At 39.0% G+C, this 24601-nt stretch overlaps 1 protein-coding gene across 6 annotated transcripts in view; it reads left to right on the top strand.

Moving 5' to 3' along the window:
* The window catches only part of LRRFIP1 (LRR binding FLII interacting protein 1), a 234461-nt gene that overhangs the window by 108549 nt on the left and 101311 nt on the right, over positions 1 to 24601 (top strand). For all 6 annotated transcript variants that reach the window (XM_015832181.1, XM_015832180.1, XM_015832177.1 and 3 more), the window contains one exon: positions 9835 to 9867. In XM_015832181.1, coding sequence (XP_015687667.1) covers positions 9835 to 9867 — 33 coding nt within the window. The remainder of the gene's footprint in view (positions 1 to 9834; positions 9868 to 24601) is intronic.

Here is a 24601-nt window from a genome sequence, read left to right as displayed (position 1 = left end):
AATGTAAATAAAAAAATATAGACCAATATCATTATTAAATATAGATTATAAAATTTTTGCCTCAATAATAGCAGAACACTAAAGAAATTTTTGACCGAATTTATACATACAGACCAAAATGGCTTTCTACCTAAAAGACAGATGAAAAATAATTTAAGAATGATTCTAGATGTTCTAGAGTACTAGAAATGCACTTTTAGAATGGGAAAAAATAAAAGCGAAAATTTATATCAAGATACCCAGATATCTTGGACAATGAAGGAAAATTGAAAGACAGATAAGACTTACAAAAACAAGGTATTGATCTATCATGGTGGCCATACTTGCAAATGCAAATGCGATATGAAAAGGATGTTAAAACAATCCAATTGTTTTAAGAACAGACAGAATTTGACCAGATACTGTTAAAAACAGATGAAAAGCTGATTAAGAAATTCTATAAATATCTGTTAAGCTTAAAGATGGAGGAAGAACAAGTAAAAGAAACAATGGTAACATGGGCAAGAACTTTGGACATTATATAGAATTAGAAAACTGGCAAAAGTTATGGGAAAGAAATGCTAAATTAACGAAAGCAGTTACATATAAAGAAAACTTAAATAAAATATTTTACAGATGGCATTTAGCAAAAGTGTTTAAAAATACTTCAAACAAGTGTTTGAAATGTAAACAAAGACCAGGTACTTATTACCATATCTGGTGGACATGCCCTAAAGCAAAAAGATTTTGGTCAAAAATACATTTATGGTTGGAGAAAATGACTAAAAAACAAATAGACTTTAAGCCAGAATTAATTTTATTAGGAATAATAGGAGCAAATTATGAGAAAGACTGTACATATTTAATTTTACATGTACTAACTGCAGCAAGAATTGTATTTGCCCAACATTGGAAAAATAAAAACTGAACAAGAATTAATTAAGAAAATTTTAGACTGTGCAGAAACGGACAGATTGACTTTAAAGATAAAAGAGAAAGAAGACTCAGTGTATTTTAGAACATGGGATAATTTTTATCAATGGCTAGAAAAACGAGTTAGAGAGAAAGGAATGTGATATGTAACATTGAATATATATTAGTAGGAAGAAGACTATTGAACAATTAATTAACATATTGTTTATGATAATTAACTACTACTCATTGGGTTTTTTTTAATACATGAAGCCAGACAACATGCTGTTTGCTAAATATTAAGAATGTTATTTTAAAAAACCTTAACCCTAACCCCAAGCCTAACCCTAACCCCAACCCCGACACAGTCGCATGATGATGGAATGCTACAGATAACCATGAATGTGGCCCAGTTGCTGAGTGCCCAAAGTGTGGTTCATAGAGGCCACCTAAGTGTCAGAACATTGTATAAATTCATAAGAACCCCCGAGGTAGGGGATAAATATATGTATTCTTTTCTGGAAATACACATCCTTTGAACATCCAAAGGAAATCATCAATTTGGGATACAGGATTTATTGGGGCCTGACATGGCACTCAGGAAAGCTGTTGCATCATCCTGGCTTGATATTTGGCTTTCCAAAGATGTAAGATATGAGGATACAAGGCTTGGTACAAAAGTGTTGCCACAGAAAAAATATCTCATTTGTTGACGACTTTCTCACTTTTGAAAGTGTTAACACCCCCCAAAAGCCTCAGAGGATAATTTTAAGGACTGGGCAATTTCAAGTGGACTTCTTGGCTTGAACAACAGTTAAATGTTGCCTCAGGAAAGCTAACATTTTGTGTTATTTTTCAAAGCAATTTTGGTGATTTCTTGAAGTTTAAGAGAATGCCAACCATTATTATTGTCAATGGATTCAACTCTCCATTTCTTTTACTGGTTTATCATTCTTTTCCCCCCTTTTTCTTCCTCTCATTAATAAATGTAAAATTACCTTGACAGTCCTCTCATTTTGTACCAGCCATGCCGGGATCCATCCAGCCATGTGGGACCTCAGTGAGTTACCGGGCAGCTGGTTAAAGAGAGGGACGGTTGTAGTTCTGCCTGCTTTATTACGTTGCAGGCTGGGCAGGAGGCGGCAACGGCGGCAATCCCTGCATCGCCAGGCCCAGCCAGTAGCAGCTCCGGAAGCAAAGCTGTGCTGCCCATCCTCGCACTGGAGGGGGCGGGGGTGGGCGAAGGCGGGCTCTGGCATGCGCACATCCCTCGCCGCTGTCACTCTACATTGTCCCACGCGTGCCCCCGGCTCCTTGCCACCGTCTCCATCTGCCAGGGCACTGCCGGGGAAATAGGCCGGGTTGGGGAGCAATTGCCAGTGCCACTGCCATGAGGCGAACTTGATGGGGAAAGGGGGATTGGAGCCACACGCCCACTTCCCGGTATCCTGCTGCAGCCTCTCTTGCCGTCCCACTGGTTCTACAGTCGATTTCGGCAACACCGCCGCATCATGGCTGTGGCAGGATACCAGGAAGCGGGGCGCATGGGTCCGATCTCCCTTCCTCCACTGGTTTCACCTCGTGGCAGCAGCACAGGAGCTCCATTTCCCCGGCTCCATTACCTGCAGCAGCTCCCTCAGCGAGCGCCCCACCGGCACGGCTAGTTCCTCTGCTGATGTCGCAGCACAGGCGAGGTGGTAGCGGAGACTCCAGTCTGAAGCAACAGTTCACCCTCTTCCACTTTTATGGGCTCTGACTCAATCGCCTTCACCAAAATATGGAGGCCCTGTACAGCCGCCATCGCCCAACAGGCCTTGCTACCGCCAAAGGAGGGCGAGAACTGAAACAAGAAAAGTGAAGGCAGAAGCTACTCTGGTGAATTCTCCTGGGGCGACGGCGTGTGTGCCCAAAGAGAGGGCTTTGAGTGCCGCCTCTGGAATGCGTGCCATAGGTTCACCACCATTGCTATAGATAAAGACTACAAGAACTATTTGGGACTATCTAAAATGCAAATTGGAATTTAAATATTGTATTGTGATATTGATTATAAGTTTGCTTGCTCTGTATAATGCTGATAATTAGGGGACATAATACGTTTGATAGAAGAGCCGGAGGGGGGGAGCAAAAAATGAGTGTTCCAAGTTTGACTAAAACAGGCAAGAAACCCGCCTCAGCACCGTCTTCCAGTGCCCCCCGCCCTGTCTACCAGAGATCAATTGAATCTGCTTCAGCAAGAAAAAACAGTTTTCAGAAGGAAATGCAGGCCACATTACAATTAATACAAGAGGCATAAAGAAGACACAAGAAAAAATCATGAGACAAAAGACAATTTGGATAAAATAAATGAACAAATTTACAATTTAAATTCACAATTAGAAAACTTTCAGCAAAGTATCACAAAGAATGAACAAAGAATTCAGAAAATAGAAGACAAATCAGAGGAAACTGACCAAAAGATGGAAGGAATAAAAGAAGAAAACCAAAGGCTGATGCGGGCTAATAAAGACTTGGAGGATTCAGTAGCAGTTCTGGAAATAGAGAAGGCATCTTACTTTTTAAGATTTCAGAATATAATGGAAGACAAAGAAGAAGATCTCCCAGATTTGATGGTAGAGCTGCTAGCAGAAGTGTTTGAAATTAGGAAACAGGAAATGGAAAGAGAGATAGACCAAATTTTTAGAGTCAGTTCAAGCTATGCAAGGAGGAACAGACTTCCCAGAGAAGTGCATGTTAGATTTGTGAAAAAATCAACAAGAGACGAGATATTGAGAAGAGTGAGAGATGACTCATTGCAGTATAAAGAAAAGGAAATTGTAGTCTCAAAGCAGATTCTTAGAAGGATAAGAGATTCATGAAAAGAATATCAATTTTTGACCGAAAAATTAATTGAAAAAGGAGTGAACTTTAGATGGCAGGTTCCGGAAGGGATTCTAATTAATTGGGATTCTAAGAGATATAGACTGGACTCCATCTTCAAAGCAGTGGAATTTTATGAGAGATACAGAGCTTTCTTTGAAAAAAAAAGTTCAGAATTTTAAACAGATAAGGAATGTAGAAAGCAGGGAGAGGCAGTTCCAGTAGAGGCAACTGCACGAAGAGAGGAAGAAGAAATGGAAAATATAAATAAAGAAGGGCAAAGATAAGAAAACAAAGACAGACAAGAACAACTAGGAGAATAAAATCTAAATATAACTAAAGAAAATGGAGAAGGAAAACAGGATCCTCTCAATAAATATAAATGGATTGAACTCCCCTTCAAAAAGGAATTTTTTTTACACGATTACAAAAATTAAAAATGGATATAGTCTGCCTCCAAGAAACACTTATAAAAAGACAACACTATAAATTCTTGGAATGCTCAAAAATTGGGAAACTTTTCATTAGTACAACAAAAGAAAAGAAGAGTAGTTGTATATATTAAACAGACAATGAATTCTAAACAAGTCTACGCAGATGAAGAAAGAAGAATATTAATGGTGGAAATAATGATAAATCAAAAACATATTGATGGTAGCAATATATGCACCAAACAACAAACAAGAAGAATTTTACCAAAAACTACATAAGAAAATAGTGGAAACAGAATACCAAAACATTTGCCTATTAGGATATTTTAATGCAATTGTAGATAGAAAGCTAGATTATAAAAGCAGTAAAACAGGGGGAAAAGGAAATATACTACCTAAGGCTTTTTTTCAAAATGGCAGAAGAAATATGTATATAGGATATGTGGAGAGAGAAAAATCCAAAAAAATCTCAGTATACATTCTATTTGAATAGGCACAAATCATAGTCCAGAATTGACATGATATAGTTATCCTCTGAATTAAGAATGAATATACATGAGACTGAGATAGAAACTAATATATGGGCAGATCATAATCCGATAAAGATGACTTGGAGAGGAACAAAGAAGAAACTCAGATGGGCATTGAATCAAGCCTTATTAAAAGAGAAAGAATTTATACAAATAGCAGTAAAGGAAATGGAATTCTTTTTTAAAGAAAATAAGAAAAAAGAGACATCACTTCAAAATGTGTGGGACACGGCCAAAGCATACTTTAGACTGAGGCTTAGCCATAACATATATCTCAAAAATGAATAAGAAAAAAAACAACAGCAAACCAAGCTAAAGAAAGAACTTAAAAAATTGGAATGAGCGCCCGCAAGGTCCCCTTGCTCAAGAAAGCACATGTACAGGCCCGTCTAAAGTTTGCCAATGAACATCTGAATGATTCAGAGGAGAACTGGGTGAAAGTGTTGTTGTTAGATGAGACCAAAATCGAGCTCTTTGGCATTAACTCAACTCTCTGTGTTAGGAGGAGGAGGAATTCTACCTGTGACACCAAGAACACCATCCCCACTGTCAAACATGGAGTTGGAAACATTATGTTTTGGAAGTGTTTTTCTGCTAAGGGCAGAAGACAACTTCACTGCATCAAAGGGACGACGGATGGGGCCATGTACCGTCAAATCTTGTGAGAGAACCTCTTTCCCTCAGCCAGGGCATTGAAAATGGATCGTGGATGGGTATTCTAGCATGACAATGACCCAAAACACACGGCCAAGGCAACAAAGAAGTGGCTCAAGAAGAAGCACATTAAGGTCCTGGAGCCGCCTAGCCAGTCTCCAAACCTTAATCCCATAGAAGATCTGTGGAGGAAGCTGAAGGTTTGAGCTGCCAAACGTCAGTCTCAAAACCTTAATGACTTGGAGAGGAGTGGGACAAAATCCCTCCTGAGATGTGTGCAAACCTGGTGGCCAACTACAAGAAACGTCTGACCTCTGTGATTGCTAACAAGGGTTTTGCCATGAAGTACTAAGTCATGTTTTGTGAAGGGGTCAAATACTTATTTCACTCATTAAAATGCAAATCAATTTATAACTTTTTTGAAATGCATTTTTCTGGATTTTGTTGTTGTTTTTCTGTCTCTCACTGTTAAAATAAACCTATCATTAAAATTATAGACTGATTATTTCTTTATCAGTGAGCAAATGTACAAAATCAGCAGGTGATCAAATACTTTTTTCCCTCACTGTAGTAATAGTAGATGCGTATAGTATACTGGTAAGCTGAGGTTAAGATGAGGGCTCTGCTCAAAACGTGTTTTGTCAGAAAAAAATGTCTGCTATAGTAAAATAATGAGAAACATTATGATCACATGTCCATGAAAATCCTGCAATGGTCATGAGTGTGAGGACTGGTCAAAAATTACTTTTTTCAATGCCATTGTAATTTTCAATGGTCACTAAACGAACAAACTAAAAGAAGATCATTAAAACAAGTAGTTTTATCTTCAGTCCTTTCAGATTGAGGAACAATGTCAGGACTACCATCATTTGCTTGGGCTTCGGCTTTGCTAGCTACAGTCTGCCATGGACTATAGGGGGAGGGAGCTGAACTGGAGAAGGTTGAATGCTTGGGGGAAAGTGAAACAAATGAAACCAACAACTCATTGCACCATTCAGAAACACCAGTTCAAGGTCAAAACTCTGGAGATGTGTTTGAGTGAGAACAAAAAGGGAGAAAAAGAAAAGTTATGGTTTGTAATAAACTCCCTTTCAATTACTCTGATACCTAGATATGTCAAAACTGAAAATTTTAGATTCAGTTTCTATAAATATAGGCTGAAGCTTTTGGAGCTTTTTAAAAGTTAGTTTAATTAGAGACTTCCGGTTTGCACTTGTAGCTCATGGCCACACGAGAGCGGACCTCCGCTCCCCACGGCTAATTTCGCCCTGCCAGGGGGACCCTAAATGGGTCCGAAGTCACCCCATAGAGGTAACCGCGAAGGAGGGGTGCCCCATTGATCATGAAGCAACGGCAATTGCTTCATTTGATCCACGGAAAGCCCTTGAACCCGACAGGAGAAAGGCTAGACGCAAGCCACGTCTAGCCCAAGCTATTGCAGCCAAAGTCCAAGAGCACTATCAAGAACAATGGTGAACAGCGTGCTTGGAACTGGTGAGAGTATTTGATCTTTTCTCCCTTATTTTACAACTAGTCCTTGGGAAAGATCTCCAAAGCAAACAACCTCCGAAAGTGAGGGGAGGGAAGACAGAAGCGGCGAATTAACCTTTAAGGAGGAAAGAACCTTATTGAAATTAAATTTGAAATACTACAATCTGTTCAAACTTAGAAATTAAAACAAATTGCTAAGTTTATATTTTATTTGATTGAACTACATAAAAAAAGAAAAATAATAAGAACTTTTTGTCTGAAAGAGCTGGAAAATAAATATTTCCTGGCATGTAGTGGACAATGAAAATATAGCACATTAAAGACAATGCCCAGAAACAAAGAAAAAAAAATCTGTTCCCATGAACTCTAATAACCTTTAAGAAGATAGTTGCTAAGGAACAGAGAAGAGATTGCATACTGGGACAGTTATAAGATTGGAAAGTGTTTGAAGGAAAAGAAATACTTTGATTGTTTAAAAATTTTGATCTATGATAAATTATTGAGAAGGGAAGTTACAGGAAGGATTTAAGTTGGCTAAATATATTGAATTGACAATTGACTCCTGAAAGAAAGAATTGTTATAAAACATTGATTTTACTGAAACCTTGACAATTGAAAATTACAGTGGATTACAAAAATTATATATAAAAATAAGAACTGTACAAAATTGGACTGTATGGATTTTGAGTTTTGGTTAGCTTGACAAAGCTAATTACAGAGACTATGGCATGTATGATGGACTACTCGAAAGAGGGAGACAACATGGATATGACATACTCATCAAAAAATGATAGAAAACCACACTTGATATCTACTCCTGAAAGATTTAGCCTGAAAGATCAAAGACCTTTAGAAACACTTCAAGACAAGACAAATACTTTCCAAGACAAAATTTATGCAATGCTACGACAGATACAAACTACAATAGACTTAAACCATGAGGAGATTAAACATAACTTTGATACTATAACTGAATATACGTCTAACTTAAATCTACAATAAAAAACATCCAAAGAATGATGGTAAAGAATGAACAAACAATTCAGACAACAGAATGTGAACTAGAAAAAAATGACTTAACTGGTGAAATTACAAATGAAGGGAATTATAACTTAATACAAACAAGAAAAAACTTACAAGACTTGGATACAACAATAAATATGGAAAAGATACCTTATGCATTAGAACGTCAAAATAAACCTGAGAAGAAAGAAGACTTAACAAAATGGATACTGCCAGGAGAATCATTGTTTGGGAAACAAAAAGCATACATCCTATCTACTATGTATCCTCTACTCCTAACAATAACTACAAAAATACAAGAACTGGACAAGTTGAAAATATTAATTTGGAAAACAGTTTTGCAAAGGAAGAAGATTAGAGACGGGCTGAAGAGACTGGATTCGCCCTACCAGATGGAATATTATATAAGTAAACACTTGTTTGAATACGGCTAAATAAACAAATAATTTTGGCCATCAACGGACTTTAGAATGTGGGATAAGAGATATAAGTAATATAGTATTTTTTTTATAAGATACAAAATTTAAAAATATTAGGATGTTGTAAGTGAAGGAAAAGTTTGAATTTTAAAGACAAATTAAGTTTGAAAAGATTTAGGATTAAGGAATGATTGAAATATTGAGAGGAAAATAGGCTTAATGAGAACTCTAAAAAAGGATATATAGTGGTTTAACTAATTTTTACAAATAGAAGTGAAATATAAATTGTCTAATAAGATGTTATGGATATATGTTATGATAGATAAGTAGTATAGTATCTATAATATATGAAATATGAAAATATTGGGATGATATATTTAAATGGAAAATTTGGATATTTAGATGTTAAATACTGGGGAAAATATGATCAACAAGAATTGTTTGAATATTATGGAGAAATTGAGCTTAAACAAGATTTATGAAAATAAGATATATTGTGAATCAATAAGATGACTCTTACAGAAATAACATAAGCTGATAAGAAAAAAAATGCTATATATGGATGCTACTATTGTTGGTATAAATATAGAAGAAAATGTTTTTGTTTAATCATTTAAATATGGAAAATATCAAATATTAGAAATTATATTTCTTTAACGTTGTAGAATACTACTGGGTGAAGAGAAGATCAAGGAAATATATTATTAATTGATATACTAATTATGGAAATATAAAAATTAATTATTATTGATTGTTTATTTACTATTATTAATTGTATATTCTTCTAAAAAATTTATGAACCAAGACAACATGCTGTACACCAGGCACTAAGTTGTTATTGTAAAAAAACCAATAAAACGTTTACAAAAAAAATAAAAAATAAAAGTTAGTTTAATTAGCAGTTTTTTTTCTACTATTCTTGCAATGGTAAGAAGTGAAAAATAGGATATCTTATGTTGGTCTTCCTGGATATGATAAAAGAAGTATCTTGTTAATATTCAAGCCTATAGCCACTTATTTGGTTGGTTATCTAGATTTATGTCAAGCTGACAAATAAATGGTGTTATATCATGTTGAATTACAACCACAATTGGAACTAGAATTTCTTTTTCTAAGCTGAGTGGTTGTTAAGTGAGTTGCACCTGATTTTATGACTTCTTTTGCCACAGTTAAACAAATCACTGCATTTGTTAAGTAAGTCACGTGGTTATGAAGGGAATCTGGCTTTTCGCATTGACTTTGCTACTCAGAAGCCGGCGGAGAAGTTGCAAATGGCAATCACATGACACTGGAATGCTGCAACTGTCATAAATACATGCTGGTTGAATTTTGATCACATGATGGTGGGAATACTGTGACAGTCATAAATGTGAGGACTGGCTGCATGTCACTTGAATGTCCAGTGCCTTGGAATTTTGGCCGCTAACTGAATGGTTGTAAGTCAAGGAATATTTGTGCTGAATATGTTTTCAGTTGAAGCTGTTTGTGGACTTGCCACTTTATTATCAAATTAAGTTTTCTTTTTCTTATTCACTCTAGGTTGAAGAAAGGTCTGCAAAAGACTTTGAGAAGGTAAGAAGTAATATGTGGTAAGATTGAGTGTATATTAACATGTAATATTTTACAAATTCCATAAATAGAAAAACAGCATTGAATGCTTGGACCAGGCATTTTGGGCTTGAAATATTTCAAGCTGTGATCATTTTGCACATTTCTACTCGAAATAACTATTGGGTGTTTTGTTTGTTTTGTTTTCTTCTTTGTTTTTCTTTTGCCTTGTTCCTGATAGAGGAAGTCATCACCTTGTATAGGAGATGAGACTAAGCAGGTTTACTGAGTAAGGGAGCCAGTGGGTGTGAGCCTGGCTTATTATAATGTCTAAACATGCCACTTAAGATTTAGAAATGTGATTTAGTGACTTTGTTAATACTATTGATAGTTTGCTGTGATATTTTTATTGGCTTTTGTGTTACATTTTATAACATAGTCAATTTTGCTTGATTTAACAATGACAATGTTTTGATGCCTTTTGATTGAAAGAGTAAGCCTAACAATACATTTTGGCACACATTATATAAGAGTATTTCATTTGTTTCTGGCTGAAGCATATATATGTTAGTATGCCCTAAGAGTAAAAGAAGTAGTACCTGAATGTACAGAACTGTTAGAAGAATAGAATAGCTTATACATGGAATGGTTTACAATGTAGTGTTCAAAAAAGTGTGTAAACTATAGTTTTCTGATTTGCATCTGTTGGGAAACAGATTTAACTAATCAAGCAGTGTCATCTCAAACTAAATGTCTATGAGAAGAAAACAGGAAACAGAAGACTGTTTTTTAAAAAACATATAGAAACATTCCCATCTATATTGTGACTCTAAAGGAATAATACAAGTAGTCCTCAAGAAATGTCAGACCACTTAATGACTGTTCAAATTTACAATAGACATCCCCAAACTACATACAATTGTGTTTCAAAATTATGACAGCTGCAGTGCCTCCACAGTCATTTGCCCTTACAATAGACAATGGGTTACTACAGCACCTCACCTCTCTTCCCCCCTATTCCGCCACAATGGGACTTTGCAGCACTTGGGCTCCTGGAAGCAGCCACCATTTTCAGTGCAGTGACAATGTCTTGCGGAAATGGCAAATGGTTTACAAGCTTTCTGCTCCAATCAGCTTGTTCTCGGGAGGCTGCAAATTTCTCCTGGTTCTTGCTAGGAAGCCAGCCCCTGCATGCAAAGGCAGCAGCTTAAGGATAAACTTCCCCAAACCTTTACCTTGTTTTAACCCCCTTCTTCCCCCATTGTTCTTCAATAAAGAACAAAAAAAGGGAGGGACTGACTTCTTGATCTTTCTCCCCAACCCCCTCATCTGTCACAGGCTAAGTGTGCACATACACACACACCCAGGAAGCAATTACAAACTTTTACTTAAAACAAGCAATGAAGGCTTCCGGTTTTGCGCAGTAATGCAGCAGCTGAGGGATCACAGGGCTCCGCACCCTACGGCCAATTTCTGCCTGCTAGGGGATCCTAAATGGGCCTGAAGTTGCCCCGTAGAGGCTATAAAGAAGGTAGGAAGTCCTGCTGATTGCGGAGAGATGGCGGTCAATCCAATCGGTCTGGGAAAAGCCTTCCAGAAACCAGCAGGAGAAAGGCTAGCTTAAACTTCAAAGTCTAGCCCAAACTACAAGCAGCCGAAGCCCAAAAGCACTACTTTAAGCTGACTGTAAACAACGTGTTTGGAACTGGGTAAGAACAGTGATTTTCTCTCTTCTATTTGAAAATTGATTTCCTGGGGGGGAAAAAAAGAAAAACCCCAAGAAGCAAAAAGTCTCCAAATGTGAGAAGGAGAGGGATCTGCCCCATCCTCCTGCAGGCAGAAGCGGCGAATTAAACTTTTCAGGGAGAACAGAAATATATTGAAATGAAATGAATATAAGACTTAATTTGGATAAGTTTGAAATCGGTGGAAACTGTTAAGATTTTCCTTTTAAACCATGAAAATAGAAGTAAACAATAGAAATAAACAATTGTCTATTGCTGAAAAATGAACTAGTGCTGACATCCAGTGGTGGATGAAAATGTATAACAGCAGTTGCTCTATCACAGGAGCTGATAAAGCCCAGGAAAAGATAAATTGTTTCTGGTGACCTTCAATGTCCTAATAACAGAGAACAGCTGTAACAAAAAAAAGAGAGAGAGAGAACATTTTGGGCTATTTATAAAGTGAAAATTATAAACTTTTGAAAAAAATTGACTTTTCTGGATTACAAATACCAACTCAACTGTGACTCTAAAGCTATCTGCAGAGAAAGAAAAACTTTGATTTTTGGCTATCATGGAAAACCAGAGATCTGCAGAAAGAATATACAAAGAAAAAACAAATACAACAATGATCTCAAATCATGAGGAAATTAAATATAACTTTGAAAATATAAATGAACACATCTCCAATTTAACTTTACAACACAAAAATTCTCAGAAAATAAAAACAGAGTGAGAGCAGAAAAAAACAGACAACTGAACACGAGACAGAGGAGAGAGATTTTAACAAGAAAAAGAAGTATGACTTAACCCAGATGGAAAAAAACTTACAGGAAATACTGGACATGGAAAAGACAACCTATACTCTAAGATTACAAAATAAGTTTGAGGACAAGAAAAAAGATTTGACAAAATGGATTCGGCCAGAAGAACTACAAGAACTTGAGAGACAAAAAATGATAAATAAAATCAAGAAAGAAAGAAAGGAAAAGATTCTCAATGAATACGAAAGGGTGAAACCCTCCTATAAAAACATCTTACCTGTTTTGCCTTTTGTACTTGCAACAACACTTACAAGATTATGGGAAGATTCTTTGATTCAGCAAAGCATATTGATCAGGAAAGATGTTTGGCAAAAAAAAAAGAGGCTAAAGTGAGAATTAAGAAATTAGATGATGGGATTTACCAGAGGGAATATTTAAAAATTAAACATTTGTTTGAGTATGGTTAAAGAATTAGAAAGATTTTGGATATAAATCACCTTAATACTTGGTAAACAGATTAGTTTAAGAGGGATGAACCCCTCAAGTAATACAGTATTTTTTCTTTCTTTTTTCTTTTGTATTTTGTTTTTTGACATGAGAAATATAAAAACGTTGGGATGGTTTATATAAAAGAAATGTTTTCTTTGTGTTTTTTTCTTTTTTTAAGATGTAAAAATGTAAATGTAAAAGTGTTGGGATAGCTTTTATGAGAAAAAAGACTTAAATACTTAAGTGTAACCAATTTTGAGAAAATCTTAACCAGTAAGAATGCTTTGAATATTGTGGGGAAAACAAATTTAAATAAGAACTTTGTAAACAGGATCTATGATGAGGCAATCAAGATGATCAATTAGAAAAGTTTATATTGATGTGGTTATTATTTGCAGAAACATGAGAAAAATGTCTATATTTAATTGTCATTTATGTAAATAATAAGAAATGTATTAATTTAAGGTTGACAAAAGAGAATATTATTGGAAGAAGAGAAAATCAAGCAAAGCCATTATATGGACTATAATATTATAGAAATTAATTATTGATTGTTTTGTAAATATTAATCCAGACAACACGCTGTTTACCAAGTATTAAGGTGATTATGTAAAAAATCAATAAAACATATTTTTTAAAAAAAACAAGCAACAAAAAGCTATATGCCAACACACCTGAAGTAATCCAGTTTCTACCAGTCTAGCAGCTTGCATGAGTAAAGAGTTCAGAGGGTCAGGCACAAGAGTGGTGAAATAATCCTGGACTACAATGCTCAGAAGAGGTTGTTGACCAGTCAGGATCATAAGCATGAGGCAAAGGGGTGAGATCGGCAAGACTAGGAAAGGCAAGACAAAGGTAAGGCATTGAAAGGCATGGAAACATCAATCCTAACTCAAAATGTTTCTTAAATAAGAACAGCCCAGTGTGTCTCATTTGGGAAGCCAGGGCTGCTTCCTCTTGCTTAGCCAAGCTGACCTCTGCTATTCCTCCCTATGCTCTGCTCTATGTGCCTATGCATCGGAAGAGGTTGGCAGTTTGTCTTCCTCATTGTGTAACAATAGAAACAGTGACAGCTGATCATCATCTTCATTGCATATGAGCAGCAGCTGTTTCCTCTGCCTGCCAGCTGGGCCCACCTCCTCTGCCTGCTCATTTGGCTGTTCAACTGATGCCAATGGCTCACCTTCCAAGGACATCTCAGGAGCTGGCTTCCTGTTGTCATCATCAGACTCAGAATCCAAAGCCTCAATGACAGCCCCCCCAATTAGGTGCTAAAACTAAACTCCCCATCTCTGTTCTCCAATTTCTGTCCCTTTTAAAAACCTTTCCTTGACTCCAAGCTGAAGAGTAGATCACGGAAGTAAGCAAGCAAAGATCTTTCTGCAGCTTTTTGTCTTGAGGCAGAAAAAACTCAGTTAATAAAATTTAGGCTAGAACACAACATGTGCAGCAAAACCAAAACAGGAGAGAAGCTGGTTCCTTGCAAACTTTTTTTTTTTTTTGCTGTTTGTGCAGCAAACCAGGAGAAAAACTGTGTCAGGCCTGTCTCAGCTTGGGCATTTAGGAAAGAAAGAGCCTCGATTCAATTTGTAGTGAAAGGTATACTTTTACTAAAGCCACGTGGTTACAGCATAAACAAAGCCAGATCTGAGGATTCCCGCATAAACCCATTGATTTTTCCCTTCTCCCAGGCCTTCCTCCCCTTGGTCATCTTGGTAGTGTGCAATAAGAGATTGACTAGATTCCTAACCAACTTAGCTGACAACTTTGTCATCCAAAAGGTAGAGGAAGGAACTAAAGGAAAAGCTATACTGGACTTAATTCTTACTAATAAAGAAGAAGTGATAGAGGGAATTGAAGTTACCGGAACTTCCACGACATATTGGAATTCAATATAATGCAAACACAAGCAATAGAACATAATAACAGCTAGTGTCTTAAACTTTAGGATAGCTGATTTTAACAAACTCAGAAAGAGCCTAAGAAAAATTCCATGGATGAAAATAATTCAAGAAGCGTGGAAAACTCTGAAAATTATGATCATAAAAGCCTAGTCCTGCACAATACCACTGAAAAAGAAAGACAAGAAATCCAAGAAAAAACCAGCATGGCTGCACAAAGATCTCTCTGATAAACTGAAAGACAAAAAGAACAAGTACAAAAAATGGAAAGAGGGACACATAACTGAGGCAGAGTATCAGCATATAGCCCAAATCTATAAAGATGAAGTCAGGAAAGCTAAGTCTCAGAATGAACAAAGACTTGTAACAAAAGTCAAAGATAATAAAAAGAAGTTTCTTTCAACATATAAACAACAAGAAAAAAGACGAGGAAACAGTCAATCCACTAAAGAGAGAAGATGGCAAGGAAGTAACAGGCAGCAGAGAGAACACAGAGCTGCTTAATTTATTCTTTGCATCAGTCTTCACGCAAAAAGAAATTATACCCCAACCTATCAAAAACATAACTGTAAAAGACAGACTACAAATAAAAATTAAAATAAGCAAGAAAATGGTAAGAGAACACCTATCTGATCTTGACAAATATAAATAACTGGGACCTGATGGTTTATATCCCAGAGTTCTGAAGGAGCTGGCAGATATTATTGCAGAAAAAATGTATCATATCTTTCAAAAATCCTGGAACACTGGGGAATTACCTGAAGATTGGAAAAGAGCTGTTGTGGTTCCCATTTTCAAAAAAGGGGAAAAAAACAGACCCAGGAAACTACAGATCAATCAACCTAGCATCAATACCTGGGAAGATACTGGAAAAAATAATAAAAAACAGATGATCTGTGAACATCTAGAAACAAATGAAGTTATAACTAGAAGCCAGCACAGGTTTTGTTAAAAACAGATCATGTGAAACCAATTTTATTTCATTCTTTGACAGTTACTAAATTAGTAGACTAGCAAAATGCTGTGGACATAGTATACTTAGATTTCAGCAAGGCATTTGACTACAACCTACTTCTTGGTAAGCTAATAAAATGTGGGATAGACAGCATAACCACCAGATCGATCTGTCACTGGTTGACAAATGAGTTGTCCTTAATGGTACTACATATAGATGGAGGGAAGTAAGCAATGGGGTACCACAGGGTTCCTTCTTAGGCCCAGTACTCTTCAATGTCTTCATAAATGACAGATGAGGGAATAGAGGATACTAAGCTGGCAGGAATAGCCAACACCCCAGAAGACTAGCTCAGGATCCAAAAAGATCTTGACAGATTTGAACAATGGGCCTTATCCAACAACATGAAATGTAATGTGGAGAAAAGCAAGGTTTTACATTTATGCAGGAAAAACCAAAGGTACAAGTACAGATTAGGCGAAATCTGGCTCAAAAACAGTAACTGCAAGAGGGACCTTGGAGTTCTAGTGGACAATCATTTAAATATGAGCCAGCAGTGTGTGGCAGCAGCCAAAAAAGCTAATAAAATCCTTGTTTGTATAAACAGAGGCATAGAATCAAATTCACGTGATGTATTAGTACCGCTTTATAAAGCCTTAGTAAAACCACACCTGGAATACTGCATCCAGTTTTGGTCACACATTACAAAAATGATGTAGAGACTTTGGGAAAAGTGCAAAGAAGAGCAACTAAGATGATCAACGGCCAGGAGACTAAAACATATGAAGAACTGTTGCAGGATTTGGGTTTGACTAATCTAAAGAAAAGAAGGATTAGGGGGGACATGATAGCAGTATTCCAATATTTGAGAGGTTGCCACAAAAAGAAGGGGGTCAACTTATTTACTAAAGCACTGTAGGTAGGACAAGAAACAATGGATGGAAACTAATCAAGGAGAGAAACAACCTGGAATTAGGGAAAACTTCCTAAAAGTAAGGACAATTAACCAGTGGAACTGCTTGCTATCAGAAGTTTCTTCATCACTGGAGGTTTTTAAGAAGAGACTGGACTGTCACTTGTCTGAAATGGTATAGGGTCTCCTGAGCAGGGAGTTGGACTAGAAGACCCAAAGATCCCTTCTGGCTGTATTCTGATTGATTGATTGATTGATTGATTGGGTTGATAATTTTGTTGATGGGGAAAGGTCTGATGTATTTCAACCTGAGCTTCTTTGAGAGTTGTCTGGACTGAATGTATTTGGTGGATAGGTATACTCCATCGCCCACATTGAAATCCTTTTGTTCGGTCCATTTTTATCGGCTTGTTTTTTGTAAGCATCTTGCGCTTCTTCTAGTATTTTGCGCACCACTGGCAAGGTGCTTTGAACAGTATTGATCCAATTGTTAAGTGATATATCTTGTGGGGTTGTTTCGGGCAATTTGGGCATGGCCACAAAGTCTTGGCCAGTGACTACTCAGAATGGTGTAAAGCCGGTGCTTTTGTGGACAGCAGTGTTGTAAACTACTTCAGCAAAGGGGAGGAGATCATCCCAGTTGTCTTGTTGATAATTGTAGCAGTGGAGATATTGTTCTAGAACAGAATTCATTCGTTCACAACCTCCATTCATTTGAGAATGATGCGAGGAACTGAGCCCTTGTGGGCTGCTCAGCAATTTTAGGCACTCTTTCCAAAACTGAGATGTGAATTGGACTCTGCGGCCTGAGATGATCCACTTAGGAACACCATGGAGTCTGTAGATATGTTGCACAAAGAGTTTCACTAGGACACGTGCTGATGGGATTTCGGAGCACTATATTTCCTGAGCTTTCTGGTAGCTCCACTATAAAGTCCATAGAGATTTCTTTCCAAGATACTCTGGGATTGGCCACTGGTTGTAAGAGACCAGGAGTTTTCCCTGGTTGCCTTTCTCCAAGGAGCAGATGGGGCAGTTAGTGACATAGTGTTCGATATCTTTCTTTAGGGAAGGCCACCAGAATTGGCGCTTTACTAGATGGAGTATTTTTACAAAACTAAAATGTTATTTTAGTCCCAATATTCTTTGTATCGTTATGTTTTCTTTATTTACTCTTTATGTTCACGCACCACCGCCGCATTTTCTGCTTTCACTTTCTTAATGGGCAGCATGTGGCTGTGTGATGCCAGCTTCTCTACTAACTCTCCCTTGATCCGTTTTTGCCGGATCTTTAATATGCGTCTCCTCCAATTTATGGAGGGATTTCATTTTAATAGCTAGATTAATCCTAATACCAAGTGTCTGTCCATGCCTAGTGCCACAATGAAACTGAGGCTGTCATCGTGTGACCCAATTTTCATCCCCATTGGTTCTTTAATGAAGGTTGTGAGGGACCCCCTTGCCACCAAGCTGTCCAGTTGGCAAAATGCCACCAAAAATTTTAATTTCCTGAGAAGCATCCCTAGTTTTTCTACTACACTAGGGTTGACTAGGCATCTAGTACAGCGCAAGTCCAATAAAGCAATTAGCCTCTCCCTGCACCCCGATGAAGGACACTACTGGTATTGTCATCAGTATCATGGGGCGACTTATTGGGGGATCGTTGTCTGTTCCACTTTCACTCTCTGCCGTGTGTTGGAGGGTTTCGTTGGAGTTCCCTTGCTATCACCAGGTTGTGGGGTGAATTCAGCAATCTATACTTCTCTGAGGACCATCTCCCAGGGCCTATGGGACCTTTACCCCCTCGGGCAGACTTGGGTACTGGTTGGAGTGCTTGGCAGTCAGCAGCATGGTGCCTTTCTTTGCCACAGTGAAAGCAGTTGGTGGATCAGCTACATGGACTGAGGTCTCATTTTCCAGACTTCGGGGCTTCCTTTTTTGTGGTGAAGGGGTGTTGCTGTTCCCACCTGATGCACCCATGGTACTTGGCCAGGTTGATCTCTACTTCGTCGACTAGACGTACCATCCCTGGAGAGTTTGCAGCACGCCTGTGGATAAGCAGGTGTAGAATACTTTATTGTTTATGGTCTCTTCTCAGGAGGGGGTTACTGGACCAGTTGGGCCACCCCTGGCTGCTGTGTTGGGGCTGGTGGAGCGATGGGTGGAGCCACAGCTGGTGTGGGTGTTGCCTTGGTCATTTAAGCTGATGGCAGTGCTGGCCACTCTTAGCCGCCTCGGGTCTTGAGTTTATCTAAGGCACGGCTTTTCAACCTTTTCACCCATTGTACCACTTTTAGGATATGGCAATATCCGAGTACCACCAGTCGCCTAGCAAAGTGTCAAAAACTTGACCAAAAAAAAAAGAAGGAAAAAAGTGATAAAGTACAGGTACTCCTCGACTTACAACAGTTCGCTTAGTGACTGTCCGAAGTTACAATGGCACTGAAAAAAGTGCCCCCCAAGCCACAGCCGAGCAAGACACCTGCCTGCCCGCCCGCCCAGCGGCACTCTCATTCCCCTCACCCGCTATCACTTTTCTACGATGGTCGCATACCACCTGCCAGGTGCCAATGTACCACAGGTGGTACCCGTACCACTGGTTGAAAAGCCCTGATCTAAGGCATCCCTCAGGAAGCCTATTCTAACATGACCTTGTGTGTCTGTGACTCGCCCTCTGCTGCTCTGCACTTCTCTTCAGTGCATGGTGCTTTGTGGCAGCTTCCTCGACTCCTGGAGGATCTCTATTCCCACTCTTCCATCTTTCTTTTTTTTAAACAAATTTTATTGGTTTTTTTATTCTTAAGACAAAGTACTCAAGACACACCGTGGTGCTAGGGTAATCAAACATCCACAAACAAAACATATATACATAATTCAATCAATACATCAAGTATTCCCTCTCTTTTTCCCTTAAATAGCATAATTTATTTAAAATAATCCAATTCTAGCTTAAATTTATTCAACCTGGTCCTGTTTTTAAAGCTTTATAAATTTACAATACCGTAATCAAATTAACTTTAAATAAAAACATTATCAATTCAGGTATCCCTTCCAAATATGTTCTAGTTCCTTAATTTTATCATAAATCTTATTTATTTCTTCTTCCACTAAAATAAAATATTAATCCTATACATATCTAATCCATCAATCAATCAATCTCTTTAAGCTGACAGAGTAAAATCAAACCTTAAATCATTTCAATCCATTAGACAGAATTCAAATTTCATCCAATTAATTATCATAACTAATAACATCCATGTTATCAAACAAATCATTTTATTAGATTAACTCAACATTACATAATAATTTTCATACAAATAAACCTATCGTTCTAAAAAACACATTCTTAATCAATTTAATATATATATATATATATATATTCCATTAATCACCCATTTTTCTCTTACTTCTAACTCACAGTCTTAGTCCTTAAAATCAGTCCATAATTCTAGATTACCTTTAATCTATTACATAAAAATATCTCCTTTTTAAGCTAAAATATTGCTATCCTATACATATCTAATCCATCAATCAATCTCTTTAAGATGACAAGATAATATCAAACCTTAAATCATTTCAATCCATTGGGCATCAAACAAACAAATCATCTTATTAGATTAACATTCAATTAGTTATTAATTCAATCCAGCTCTAAAACATCTCTTCAAGTTTCTTCCTTCCATTACAGAATAATTTTCATATAGATAAACCTATCAATCAAAAAAATACATTCTTAGTCAATTTAATATATATCTTCCATTAGTCGCCCATTTCTCTTACTTCTAGCTCATAATCTTAGTCCTTAAATCAATCCGTAATTCTAGATTGCCTTTAATCCATTACATAAAATTTTAAATTTCATTTATTTTCAGTCTTATTTTGGCTTTCTTCTTATGCCAAGCAGGTTTCCATAGCAGAGCTTCCCTTCCAGCTGATAAGTCTCTCTTTGTTGCTTGTAATATCATTTGAATCAATGAAAACCATCTTGGCCTCTGCATTGGCCCTCTGTTTCTCTTAACCATAAAGCCTCGTTGCTTTAACAGTTCAAATCTCAGTCTTTGCTTTTTCTGGTCCTCAAAACCATAAGTGAACTGCTTATAAGGCAAAATAAATTTCTCTTTATTCTCAGTTAAGTCCTCTTCTTGTGTAATCTGTTTTATAGAATAATCAGGTGTAGTCTGAGAGTCAATTTTGAAGTTTAAGGGAGAGATTCTGGCTCTTAATTCTGTAGTAAACTCTTTCATTGTAGCACATATTTCTTCTTTAGCCTCATAGATCTTTTCCAGTATAAGTTTACAATTTAAATGTGAGTGAGGCTCCATTTTAAAAATAGTTGAAGAGAAATCCTTTTTTTCCCCTTTTGGTGGAGGCTGTAGCTAATAACCGTTGGAGAATATCCACCCCCAGAAATCCCACAGCTGCATCAAGTTATCTTTCTCTTAAAAAACAGTTTGAAGGCCAAAACCATCTCATCTCCAAATAGTCAACAATTACAATATTACCTTTTGACCAGTAGATGTCCTCAGTAAGCTAAAAAATCTTTTTCAAGAGCCATTTTTTTTCTCCTTTTTTCTATTTTTTAAGGAAAAAGTGGAGAAAGAAATACTCTTCCAATATAAGATGATAATGCCACTCAAAAAAAAAAACCAACAGCATAAACTGATAGTACAGCTCTTAGGAAAGAATTTTTTCAGTACCCCAAAACATATAAAAATAAAATGTAGTCTTTTAAGATTTTGTTCTATTCTTTTGTTCAACGCCTTTCTTCCCAAACATGTAGAAGCTGCTTTTCTCCAGCACTGGAGATGGATAATCCACCAATGGGTTTAGGCTGTGCTCCTGCCCAATCAGATCAAGTCAGCCAAAGTTGCAACGCCTGTCCTGGGCTAGAGTGTCCCAGTCTCGACTTGATCTTGCCCAGTACAGAAGTGCAAGTTTGGCTCTTAGGCAGGTACAGTCTCCATTGGTGGATTTTTCCATTAGAGGCCACAGTTTACTGAGCAGCGCTGGACTCAGCGCTGGTGTTCAGTTTTCTGTTCCCTTTCTCCCGTTTTATTATTTATCCTGATTGAGGAACAACCTATGTCCTTTCCTTTCTCGTAACATCCGGAGACAGAGGAAAGCTATTCCCCACCCCTCCATCCCCTGATTCCCTGCTCATTCCTGGACAGCTTTGGGATCAGTGCTGCTCTAGGTCCCCAAAAAGTGTTTTGCTTGTCCCTCTGCTTTTTTTAATCCTACCGGAGTCTGCGGCTGCAGTTCCGGTCCCCACACGTGCGCGCAGGTGAGGGAAGCCCTTTGGAGCCGGCACACATCTGAGAGCTCCGTTTGAGATATTTTACTCTTTTTTGGCTTTCCGGAGCTGCGGCTGCAGCTCTGGGGATCAGGACAGCCCAATTATTTGCTGTCTTGCTTGTGGGAGTAGCTGGCTGCAGTCTCCTAAGCGAGATCGCGGCTTCCCTCAGGTGGCTGCAAATCAGCTGTGCGGCGGCCGTTTGAAGAGGCGCGCCAAAAAATAGGGGGTTTGCAGCCTCCTTCGTCAAGGAATGGCACGGAGGGATTGCCAGGTATCTGATTGCCCCAAGTTTACTACTGGCTGCGTTCTGGGCCGCAGGGCCTCAATATTACTCTTCCAGCGCTCGGGCCCTGCCTCAGTCCCCTCACGCGACTGCCATTTTGAGGATCTTGCGAAGTGATTCAATGGAGGAAGGGGCTCCTTCCTCCACCACCCCCCACATCCCAATTCATTTTTCTTGGATCCCAAGAGACAACAGGATAAGGTACACAGAGGGCTGAAATCTAGGAGAAAATTCCAGGGGGTGTGTGGTCGCCATTTTGATAACGGCTGCCATTTTGTGTGCCATTCAGGCCTTTTTTCCCCAGGGGTGGCCATTTTGTGTCTTGCACAGGGCTTCTACTCCCTATGTAGGAATCCATTTCAGATTCTTCCCTCAAACACCATTCAAGGCCTGTCAGGCCTCAGTTAGTATTCACCTCCACAGCCATTCTAGTCTGTGATATACCCATTTCATAGCCTGCTTAGCAGGCTTGGCTCTATCTGGCTTGTTCCTTTCTTTCGCATGCATTTAATCTCCTTGGATTCAATTTCTGGGTTTTTGGTGTCTCCAGGTCTCCCTGAAAACCAGGATTACCCCATTGGGATCCTGGGCCTACTCATATTAACAGCTCTATTTGGATTCCAGGCGTCCCCTATCGTGCACCTGTTCTTATCCACACAACAGCTCTATCTGGATTCCAGGCGCCCCCTATCGTGCATCTGTTCTTATCCACATAAACAGCTCTGTCTGGATACCAGGCGTCCCCTACCGTGCCCCTGTTCTTATCCACACAATCAGCTCTATCTGGATTCCAGGCGCCCCCTATCGTGTGTCTGTTCTTGTCCACACAAACAGCTCTGTCTGGATACCAGGCATCCCCTATAGTGCGCCTGTTCTTATCCAACCAATAGCAGTCTCCGGATACCAGGGGTCCCCCATCGTGCTCCTGTGTTACCCTAGGATGGAGGATACTAGCCCCCCCACGAAGGACGTCTTACTGTCCTCCTCGGCTGCAAAACGCCACAAATCCTCTAATCAAGAGGCCGCAGGTAAGATCTCGGCCAAGGCCAAGGCCAGGTCTACCTCAAAGACCTCCAAGGGAGCTGAAAAACAGGCCACCAGGAGACACCAAGCCCTAGAGAAGGAATTCTCTAAAGCACAGAAACTAGCCAGGTTGGAGACCTCACAAGCCGAAGTGCCTTCTTTTGATCTGCCCCTGGGTCCCTCCGCTTCTCCACTGGGGATATGGTCGACAGGGGAACCTCTCCTGTCTCCTGCACCGGGAGACACGGACAGGGTTCATCCCATCGCTCAGCCCTCCACTTCACGGGCTCAACACGTGGCCCCTGAAGCTACTTTCACCCCTACTGCGGCCGGGCTTAGGCCGAGTGATCCGGTCCCCCTTCCCACGGAGGACCACCTAGCTGAGATGATTGCATAGGCAGTAGAGCGCGCTCTTGAGGCCAGATCGCAAGCGGCTAGGTCAGCCGTGGTCACCTTTCTACCCACTCACCAGCTGGCCACTCCTATCGCGCGCCTTCTTCCCCTTTGCAGTCCACTTACTCTGGGGACTCGTCATCTCGTGAGTACGAGGCTGATCTGGAGATTCCGATGTCTGAGGAGGAGGAACCCTCCCCTGAGACACCATCACTTAGCAGTCTCTTTAACCCTGCCTTTTTTGTCCCCCTGCTTCGTAAGGCCACTTCCACGGCACATCTTGGACCCGATCCTTCCACACCGGCAACTTCAGTTACTGCAGACTTAGAGGCGGATCCGAATTTCACCGAACCGGTAACAACACAATACCGCATTCCTTGCCCTCCCATGTTCCTCAACGCGGTCCGAAAGCAGTGGGTATCCCCGGCCTCTTTTCCCCTTCCAAGTAGCAATGAGAAAAGACTTTATAACGTGGCCCAGGACCTGGAGGTGGCTCTGGAGGTGCCCGCGGTAGATGAACCTTTAGGACCCCTTGTGTCTCCAACCGTCATTCCTGGCGACGTTTCTGAGGCCCTCAAGGCTGAGGACCGTAAATGTGAGCTCTCTTACCGCAGAACACATCAAACCGCGGCGTGGGCTATCAGAGCAGCTACCTCTGCATCCTTTTTTAATAGGTCTGTTTTCCGTTGGCTTAAACAGCTTCAGGCCAGGATAGCGGCGGAGGATATCTGCACGCATCAAAATCTAAGTAAGATGGTGGTGGCTACAGAATATGCTTCCGATGCCACCCTCCAGGCTGCCAGATTTTCCTCCAGAGCCATTATTATTATTATTATTATTATTATTTAAACTTATATGCCGCCCTTCTCCCTATAGGACTCAGGGCGGCTCACAGCATATTAAAACACACAAACGCCATTCCCCATAAAACCAATTAAAAACCAAATATTTGTCGCTGTATAGTTAATTAAGATTCAAATTAAAATTATCCCTATTTAAAATTCTCCCTAGGCCAGA

The sequence above is a fragment of the Protobothrops mucrosquamatus genome, unplaced genomic scaffold, assembly GCF_001527695.2.
Source record: "Protobothrops mucrosquamatus isolate PMUCROS unplaced genomic scaffold, P.Mucros_1.0 scaffold_311, whole genome shotgun sequence".
Classification (NCBI taxonomy): Eukaryota; Metazoa; Chordata; class Lepidosauria; order Squamata; family Viperidae; genus Protobothrops; species Protobothrops mucrosquamatus.
The sequence above is the reverse complement of the archived record's forward strand: the minus strand, read 5'-3'. Positions and strand labels throughout refer to the sequence as shown.